This window comes from Seriola dumerili, unplaced genomic scaffold (genome assembly GCF_002260705.1).
Source record: "Seriola dumerili isolate Sdu_G_001 unplaced genomic scaffold, Sdu_1.0 BDQW01000138.1, whole genome shotgun sequence".
Lineage (NCBI taxonomy): Eukaryota > Metazoa > Chordata > Actinopteri > Carangiformes > Carangidae > Seriola > Seriola dumerili.
The window spans coordinates 17,941,509-17,951,739 of NW_019174393.1; the positions used below are offsets into that span (position 1 = coordinate 17,941,509).

General features: G+C 38.8%; 1 protein-coding gene and 1 non-coding gene across 2 annotated transcripts; both read left to right on the forward strand.

Moving 5' to 3' along the window:
- Positions 1–4,562: 4,562 nt before the first annotated feature.
- ankrd16 (ankyrin repeat domain 16) lies at positions 4,563–9,561 on the forward strand. The gene is made up of 7 exons (XM_022749551.1): positions 4,563–5,124; positions 5,971–6,191; positions 6,356–6,398; positions 6,763–6,871; positions 6,985–7,146; positions 7,968–8,046; positions 8,453–9,561. The coding sequence occupies exons 1-7, from the start codon at positions 4,787–4,789 to the stop codon at positions 8,614–8,616; spliced, it is 1,116 nt and encodes a 371-aa protein (XP_022605272.1). The 5' UTR covers positions 4,563–4,786; the 3' UTR covers positions 8,617–9,561.
- Positions 5,230–5,318, forward strand: trnay-gua. The gene is given in 2 exon segments: positions 5,230–5,266; positions 5,283–5,318. It is a non-coding gene; the product is annotated as a tRNA-Tyr (tRNA).
- Positions 9,562–10,231: the final 670 nt, after the last annotated feature.

A 10,231-nucleotide genomic window follows, 5' to 3' on the forward strand; every position in this document is an offset into this window, starting at 1 on the left:
GGTCACTGAAGAGAAGTTCACTTTCAGAGAAACAAAAGATGAAATATTTCTTGGCCTTAATAATAATGTACGCAGCAATGAAGGATTTGGCCGTTCCCTCAGTGGAGTATTAACCTGCCAACACAGCTGAAAGTGACTTAAAAAGATGACATTTTCCTAAACTTCTAAGAATCACACACAGAAATCTCGAAAGTAGCAACTTAAAGCTCCATATTTTCCTTTTCTCCTGTGTTTTATTTGCAGTGCTGATCATAAGAAGATATATTTGTGGTTTTAAGAACCAAAAACCATCTCAATGTAGTTTTACGTCTCCTCTCTCAGGCTTCTCTATGGAGCTCTAGTAACAACAGGTCAGTGATCCAATCAGAAAAGAGAAGGCTCTGAGCCTCTCTTTTGATTGGCTGACTGTTTTATGAGTGGTTGAATAAAAGTATAGCAGATTTCAGGTAAACACTCAGAGAAACCAAATCCTGCAAGGTTGTATCATGGGTCCAGGTGGGCGGGGCTTGGGCGTGGCTGAGGGCAGTGACTGCTTTGTTATGACATCACAAAGTTAAAGAAGTCCTGACGGCTGGTTTTAAGGCTCAGTTTCTGAATACAGGCTGTGTGCATTTCTGTGTGGACAGAGCACTTTGATACTTTCACAGTATAAATATAGAACCTAGACCTGCTTTAAAATCAAACAACACATGGACATCTACTTTTGTACTATATGGACCTTTAAGAGTAAAGAAGTTTGGCTGAATGTGATGAATTAGAATTTATCAAGTAATTTCCTTCTTTAAGAGCAACCCAGGGGATCACATGATAGATCACATGTATACCAAGAGTTGGAATAGCCAAACAGAGATAAAGACTGACCCTATAGCCGCCATTTTGTAAATTATCAGTGGGATGTCATTTTTCAAGACCAAATATATATTTATAATTTATGTTTATATTTATGTTTAATCTTAAACTATCTTCCAGGAATAATTAACATTAACATTAACAACTCATTACATTTATTACTAATGTATAAATATGTAAATAGGGATGAAACAATAGGAAATTGGCTGAAATGGAATCTGCAAAACATTCAGCTGCTGATTTGTGAGAAGAATTATATAAAAAAGAAAGATTTATTGCCACACTGACACTGAAGTGCAGAGAAGAGGCTTGTAAATACTAAAAATCAAATCAATGCCAGATTTATCGTTGTTGTTAAGAGTGGTTATCTGAGTGACCATAGCTCTTCTGGCTGCTTGAACTAGTCTGTCCATTCTCCTCTGACCTCTGACCTCTCTCATCAACACAGAGCTGCTGCTCACTGGATGGTTTTGTTTTTGGCTCCATTCTGAGTAAAATCTTTAGAAAATCCAGGATCCAGGAGATCAGCAGCTTCAGAAACACTCAAACCAGCCACAGTCAAAGTCACTGAGATCACATTTTTCCCTCATTCTGATGTCTGATGTGAACATTAACTGAAGCTGTGTCTGCAGGATTTTATACATTGCCTTGCTGCCACGTGACTGGCTGATTCTATAATTGCATGAATAAACAGGTGTACAGGTGTTCCTAATGAAGTGCTTGCTGAGTGTATCCTGAGGAGGGGTTGGCTGGGATGCCTCCGAAGCAACAAACACTGAAAGACATAAGTTGGACTAGACATACATTGTATGACTGTGACAAACTGCCAGCGTGACCTGACCTGCAGTAAAGTCACTGAGCCCCAAGGCCAGGAGACACTGGAAAACACACATGGCTGCATTTTGTCCGAAACCTTCCACCACTTCCTTCCTTCCTGATGCCAGGGCTTTATTCACGAATCTACTCGCCTGCCAGCTTTTTAAACTTTCATATAACTACACTGATAGAAATGCTTGCACAATAAAATGACCCAACATACTGTACATCCCAACCGTCGCAAACTCTAAACAACTTATCGCCTCATTGTGACCAACATTAATTTAATCGGATCAATGAGTGCGACACCTACTCTGTTTGTTTTCCTTTTTCTGCTTTTCCTCACGAACCTGCAGGCTAAACTGAACTGCAGCAGTTTACTTGTTTGTCCCTGTTTAGAGTAAAACTAGCTGAAACCATCTGGAGCTGATTAGCTTCAGATACACCCCTCGCAGAAGGCAGAGCTGCCTAACATGCTGTCTGTGGCCTGCATTCGAACAATCGATAATCCTGTCAGGACAAATTACTATCAGCTTACTTCATATGTAATATGAGCACCAATCCTAATGTGCATTATCAGTGCTTTGCAGATTTTCCCCACTGAATATGAACTCTCACATTATTTTATGAAATTTCGGTATCTTTTTTTTTTAATTTGTCAAATAAAAGTTACCAGAACAGAAAGTCTTCACTGTGTTTTACATTACTTTAAGTAAATGGCTTTCTCAGGACATCCTTGAGGAACAACGCTACTTTGAATCATTTTTTATTATGTAGCAACCAGCTGCTAGGTAGAAAACTAGTTTTTTGCTCTTCAAAAGAAGTTCCTAAAAGTTGGCAAATAATTGTGTGTCTGAGTTTGTAGTGCTCATAAATCTGTTCACACAGTCACACTGCAGGGACTCGATGTTCTTCTGGGGACAAAAAGAAAGTTCCCATAATGTCAATCATGAAGACTTTGTTTAAAGTTGGGATACGTTCAAGGTTTAAGGTTTAAGTTAATGTTAAGGTTAGAATTAGGCAAGCAGTGATTAGGGTTAGGGTAACTTTCCAGGAAATGAATGTAAGTCAATGTAAGTCATGCAATGTTCACTGAAGTGATGGAAACATAGCTGTGTGTGCGTGTGTGTGTGTGTGTGTGTGTGTGTGTGTGTGTGTTTGTGCATGTGAGTGTGTGGGATGGGGGATGGGGGATGGGGGTCCAAACCAGACCACATAAGTCATCACACTGCAAAAAATACTAACTTCGATAAAGTAGTTCAACACAGAAAAACTATAGAAGAAAATCTCCCAAAGTCTGAAACAAGGTAAGAGCAGGCAGATCACTCCCCTCGTGGGCTGCAGTGTTTAACAAAAACCTAGCACTCATCTCCAGAACAATATGAAATTGTGATGAAAATGAGTGAAACTGTGTCATGCATCATACATTTGCTGAGTTTCCAAAAAGTTAAAAGGTAAATAGACTAACTTTTAAAGATGGATATTTTTTTCAGTGTAGCAGGACAAAAAGTTCTTTTCTTTTTTTTTACAGTACATCAGGGCTACATAATGTAAACACAAAATACAAGAAACATATTTCACAGCACACAATAGACATATAACTGCAAAACAAGTAAATGTGCGTTTTAGGAGACAGAGACATGGGAGGAAGAGTGTGTGACTTGTGACTGTCATGTAGCACCATTTAAAACACATTAAAAGTGTCTGAAATGTACTCACCAGAAAAAGAGGGTGGTGGTTATGGTCAGTCTCATTCCTAGTGTTCATGGTCCATGTTGTAAAATCTCTGAGGACTGAGACTCACCCTCACCCGCAGCCCCACTTTTCTTCTCTCCCATGCACCTTTTTTTTCTCCGTCTTCCCTCCAGATGTGACTCATCCTGTTCACCAGCGCTCTGACATTTAGCCAGAAACTGTATTAGCTCGCCCCACTTCACAGAATAATAGCAGTGACACTGAGAGATTAATTTCTGCTGTGAAAACAGATTTGCTCCTTGTTTGTGACTTGCAACAAAAAAGAATCTATGATGGTCATCACTAAAAATTACACCGATGCTGCCCTATTTCAACCATAACAGCGGGCTGACATCTACTTAAAGCGCCTATTTATTATGTTAATACGAGGTAAATTACTATTAAGAACACATCCTGTGGCAAATAACTGATCAAAAACATTTTTGGCAACCAAAGCACACGTTACCACAAAAACGACATTTCCCATAATGCCAACGGTGTCACTCTTGCTGCAAAGGACAACTAAAGTTTATCCCTAGTTCAAGTTTGGTTCGTCACATTTCTCGGATTAAGTTATATTAGTTTGGTCTTTGTGAATATTTCTGATATTGATCCTGTAATTCATTAATTATTTGCTGATAATTAATAATGATTGAATTTTTCAAAACATTTATCTAATCAATTATTTGTTACACGTAAAGCTTGACTTGAGTAACATGGTATTTTGTTTGAAATGTGTTTTATATTTGAAAAAAAAGTTTATTATCATATTATATCACAGTTATCTAATCATGTTTACATATAAGCTAGATACCCATGTAGTCAAAGGGTTCTTCACCTTGTTCTTCATATTGTTATGATTGCATAATGTTTTTTTTCCCTTTGAGTCTGTATATGAATAAGTTATATGCCTCAATAAATTACTTTTTATACTTCATATGTTCTGTCCTTATAATATACATGTAAATGTGCAATATACAATAATTCATTAACATTTATCATGGTTATTAAGCTTTTTCCATCAAGATAGAAACATTTAATCCAACGAAACTGTATTTATTTTGAATTTACAAACATTTTGTTATTCCGGTATTAATAACACAATATATTTGTCATGTTACAAAAGTAATGATTGAAGAATTAATGAATATTTATGTTTGTGTTATGCATTCTTGTATTGCTTTTATATGTGAAGATAGTACAGGGTAAGGTCATGGTTGGCCATTTAATTTTTTGCAACTCCACGGAAAAAAAACGAAAAACAAATCGGTAAGCACTTGTTTCCAGCAGCATGTCTTCATGCAGTTCAGATTAACTATTTTCTCTAACTGTGGCCGGTTACTCTGTCACTCTGTGCTCCAGAAGCAGCTTTTAACCTCCACCCGGCATGGACGACAGCCATTTAAAACTGCTGGTGAAGCTCACTCAGGACGGACAGTTGAGCTCTCTGGAGGAACAGATAACGTCATGCGGCTCGGCGGCGGCTCAGACCGTCAGCGGCAAACACTTCGGCCGGTCAGGAGACACCTTGCTGCACTACGCTGCCAGACATGGACACCTGGACATTGTGGAGTATCTAATCAAGTGTGTAGGCATGGATGTGGAAGTGTACAACAACGACTACAAGAGGCCGCTGCATGAAGCTGCATCCATGGGTCACCAGGCTTGTGTTAGCTACCTGCTCCGGGAAGGAGCTTCGGTGGACAGCCTGAAGAAGGCTGACTGGTGAGGGTGATTTTAACTTATTATCTGCGTAATTAAAACAAAAATTAAGTCATGGCGCCCTCTTTTGGATTCAAAAACGAATTGTCAAAGCTTGTATTTCAGTTCCCTTCGATAGCTCAGTTGGTAGAGCGGAGGACTGTAGTGGCTGTGCAGCTGAAATCCTTAGGTCGCTGGTTCGAATCCGGCTCGAAGGAGACAATTTTGATCTGTCACAGTTTATTTTACGAAACTTTCACGGAATTATTTTTCAATAGGTAAAACATACAAACGAAACAACCATAAAGAAACAAAGTAAAACAGCTTAAATCGGCTTATCCCTGTAAGCCAAGTTTGTAGTTCTCGTGTTGTAGTTACATTGGAGTCGCAAAACGAAGCGCCTAAATCCGAAGTATCCAGTATAACCACTTGTGACTGTTCCCTGGTCCAAGGTGATTTAAGTGCAATGCCTCATCTCAAATTACCTTAAAATAGATATTAAATAGAATAAAAAAAACTTACATATATCTTAATATATTATTGTTTGGGTACATTATGGTATTGTTAGGATTGATACTGTTTTAAAGGCAAAGGCTGATCACAACAAATGCTGATTTGATTTAGATTTTTTCTGTTTACTGCACTTTGTATTAAGTTGATTGATGAATTGAAACTATTCATGACATTATTATTTTCTAAAGCACCCTAAAACGTTTGCACAGTACTGTATAAATTTCATAAACCATATTTTTCCAAATATATCTTTCAATAAATACTACTACATGTATTTGCTTGTACACTTGTAATGTAACTGCCACCCTTCAGGAGATGCTTCTAGGAGGTGACAGTGTTTTCTCTTGTCTCTCTCAGGACTCCTCTGATGATGGCCTGCACTCGGAGGAACCTTGACGTGATCCAGGAGCTGCTGTGTCACGGCGCCGACCCCACGCTGAGAAACAAGGATGGCTGGAACTCGTTCCACATCGCCTGCAGGGAGGGTGATCCCCTGGTTGTACAGCACCTGCTTCTTGTTACGCAAGATGTCTGGAGGACAGAGAGCAAGACGCGCAGGACGCCGCTGCACACTGCAGGTGAAGCATCCCTGGTTCCATCATATGGTGTGGATATGTGGTTCATCTCCCAAGATCCAATTAGATCTCAGATTTTGAGAGTCCTGATGCGGTGGTTAAATTTTTAAGATTGTGTGATTAGAAGTGTCAGACTATAACTCCAGTTCTCTCTGTTGATCATCCAGCGATGCATGGCTGTGAGGAGGTCGTTAGGATCTTACTGGAGAGGTAGGTAGAAATTTTATATGTGGAATACGTCCCCAAAAACAAATCATATCCAAAGTCAAATTTGAATCAGCTACATCTAGATACATAACATTACATCTGTAACTTGTGTATATGATTTGAAGGCTAAGAACGCCCTAAAATAATAGGAAAGGAATAATAATAATCAGTTGTGACCTAGAGGTCGCCGGTTCGATCCCTGGACTGGCAGGATAAATCTGGGTGGGGAAAGCGAAAGGGCAGCCTTTACTCTTCTCTCATACCCAAAAGCAGAGGTGCCCTTGAGCAAGGTCCTTAACCCCTGACTGCTCCAGTGGAGCTGCTCACATTTGCAGCTTAAAGCTAATTCTGACTGGCCTTCTTCCAGATGTGGCCACACCCCAGACAGCACAGACAGCTGTGGAGTGACTCCTTTGATGGATGCTGTCAGGAATGGACACATCTCTGTGGCAAGGCTGCTTTTAGAAAACCACAAGGTAGAGTACATCATAGAGCACATCACATGGAGTGCATCTCAAATCACTAATGTTTCTGCACCGTTGTAAAGATTCAGATATCTATGTCCTGTCTCGACCTATGTGCCCTGTAGGCGTCTCCGACAGCGGCTGACAAAGTCGGGGCTCAGCTGGTGCACCAGGTCGCTGTCACTGGCCAGGAGGAGGCCCTGCGGTTCCTGGTGCAGGACCTGAGTATAGATGTGAACCAGAGAGCCACTGACATCCAGCTCACTGCCCTGCATTACGCTGCTAAGGTTAGTTAAAAATACAAGTATATATAATGCTCATATCAGCTGTAACGCCTGAACCCCATGTGTTGAGAGTGTGTGAAGACTAGTTAGTGGGTGAGCAGAGAGGTTGAAAGAGTTGGCTAAAAGTGAGAGATAAATGTTTGAAATGGATGGCTAAAAGTAAGGGATACTTAATAGATAGTAAGTTTAAATAGTTAGCTAAACATAATGGATAAATGGTAAAAAATCTAAAAGTAATGGATAAATGGTTGAAATGAATAGTAAAGTTGATGAAGGGTTACTTCAGTTCAAATGACAGTGCTGTGATGTTACAACAAATAAGTTTGGGCACCACCAGGTTAGATCACTCGTTTTTTATAAGGTTCTTCTTTTTCAATTCCCATACATCCTCATAGGTTAATTATTTCTCTCAGATCAAATGAGGCAGTTGCTCATTAAAACTGTATCACATCCTAAACTGATGGTATAATAAACTATTATAGGTAATGCTTGCAACTGCTAGTATGGTTTGTATTGGCTTATTTTTCTGCACAAAGACTAATTATGTCGTCTGATGGTATGTTGTGACACATTTTATATTTATTTTAAAAAAATATACGATTTTGATATTGCACTTGGCCATGTTGCGATTTCGACAATGTTTCGATTAATTGTGCAGCCCTTGTTGTAGAGTCCTCTTTCAGGATGGATGGATATGCCACACTTATACAGTATATATCGAGTAGACAAAAGTAGCTGTAGTAGAATATGAAGCCTATTCTCACACCTACTATCACACCTGTTAAATTACAGAATGCAAATAAACTCTCCTTCCTCATTTTCAGGAGGGCCACACGTCCATTATAAAAACGCTGCTGGAGTTGGGAGCAGATCTTCATGTTCGGGACAAAAAGGGAAGAACTGGTAAGCAATGGAATGTGCCTTGCGCTTCAGCTACACTGGTGAAGTTGTGAAATAGTTTTGTTTTTAACTAACTGAAAGCCCCTGAAAAGTTGGTTCCAAATCAAATTCAAAGTATTTCTCTATAAGCATGGCTAAATAAGGAACAGTAAAGGTTAAAGTTTGGGGGAAAAAAAACACCCAACTGCTAAATGTTTTCTGTGATGTGTTACTTCTCTCAAACACGTTTCAAATCTTTGCAAGTTCATTTTCATATGTGGGGCCGGGGTAAAGATTAGCTATTGCAACGGTGAGAGCAAATAGATATCCACATAAAGTAAAATGATTATTAGTGCAGAATATTATTATTATTGTACAATCACTGGGGTGTTTACCACCTTCTTACTCTTCTCTTCTCCTCTCTTCTCAGCTCTTCATATGGCTTGCATCGGGCAGCATGCCGGAGCAGCCAGGATGCTTCTGCAGCTCGGACTCAAAGATTCAGAGGACGCATCCGGCACAACAGCACGACAGCTCGCCAGGAAACCAGATGTCATACGAGTGTTTGAATTTGGCTTTCCAGACACATCATAAACAATACTATAATGATACACAATACACATATGTGCAATTGGATCAATTAATTTAAGTGAAGAAAACAACCTGAAATATTTAATGTGATTAAGGTCAACTAGTTAAGGTTGTATGGGATACATTAAATCTTTACCAGTATTGTGTTTTGCAGTGTATTCTTACGTGATAGGACTGGGGAATTACTATTAGTCACATGACTTGAATTAAAAGAGCTACATGGAAATTTCTGCTATAGCTACGTAGCCAACGTTAGAATTAACAGCTGTTTACTCACCAGTCTTGAAGAAATGTTGCAAGTTCACCATCAAACTTGCCAAGATTTGTCCTGAGTGGTGGATCACTTATTTTCTTCTACTGAAATTAGCATGCTAACTAGCTGTGTTTTCATTACCCACTGTGGCTTCCAGTCTGCCTTGAAGAAGTAGCACTGCTCAGATGGTGTATTATAACCTCTTGTCTTGTAAATGCAATGACTAAACCTCTTGGCAAGCGACCATCATGATCACCATCATCGTGATGGTCAGCAGCAGAGAAAACTAGAAAAAAAACATATAGTCCCTTTAAAGTCTTGCTTTAGTCTGTTACATTGACTTCGGTGCTGGTGACTTGAGTTCCAAAAATAACTTAAAAAGGCCATGATGGTGTTTTTACCAGAAGGCCAACCACGCTGCTTCATGATATGTGTGGAAAACGCTATGCGGTAAAGTTTAAGCATGACTGGACGCACTTAAGATAAGCGCGCCTGTGTGGGATTCTGTCTGATTATATTTTGATATCATCATAAACCCTCTAGCTTGCCGTGACGCCTGATACTGAACAAAACCTAAGCTTTAAACATCACTTACCACATCTGATGCTTACAGTCTTCTTGGCTGGCTGGTGTGTATTACTGCACATGATAACACTGTGTATGCATGTAAATGTGTATGGAATTAATGTATTGAATGAACATAAAAAAAAAATGTTACAATGAAACTTTTTACAGAGATTTTCTTAATTTTAGGGTTTTTTTTGTCTTATATATTAATGAGTTTTGGCTCCTGAAAATAAGATGTTCGCTTGTTTTTAAATGTCTGTACCACAATTATCATTAGTTTGTTGATTTGATTACCAATCCTATACAGACTGACCTGGGACTTGAGTAAATAATATAGAGGCTGTCATTTGATTTACTAAACAGGTGTGTCCATGCCAGCAACGCAAACAGTGAAGTGAGACTACATTGGTATACATCATTACCTTTCTCTTGTTGGTGGAAATCTTGATATGAGATGATAATGAGTTGCCAAAATAGGTATTTTAAAATAAGTAAAACTTATAAAAATAGTAAAAATATCATAATATCAAATAGCCTCTATTATTGCTTGTGATTAAGAAAAAGAAAGAAACCCTATAACCATTTAAGCTTTATTTTAAGCAAGTGTGAACTATAGGTAGTGTGAGAGCTAAAGAAAATGTTTTAATTTCTAATTGTTGTAACATGTCAGTTAACATTGCATGGTCTCTTGCAGTTATGCAAAAGGAAAGCCATAGTAAAATTACTAGATTAAGTATTGTAATTCATGTACAATCGGACACTTTGCACCGCCTCTCCCAAGTGATTGACAGCTGAGAA

Bases quoted from the DNA above. Each gene is read 5' to 3' on its own strand.
- ankrd16 (XM_022749551.1), top strand. From the start codon at position 4,787: ATGGACGACAGCCATTTAAAACTGCTGGTGAAGCTCACTCAGGACGGA. The intron at 7,147-7,967 runs GTTAGTTAAAAA...CCTCATTTTCAG, and splicing joins CCCTGCATTACGCTGCTAAG to GAGGGCCACACGTCCATTAT. The intron at 8,047-8,452 runs GTAAGCAATGGA...CTCTCTTCTCAG, and splicing joins GGACAAAAAGGGAAGAACTG to CTCTTCATATGGCTTGCATC.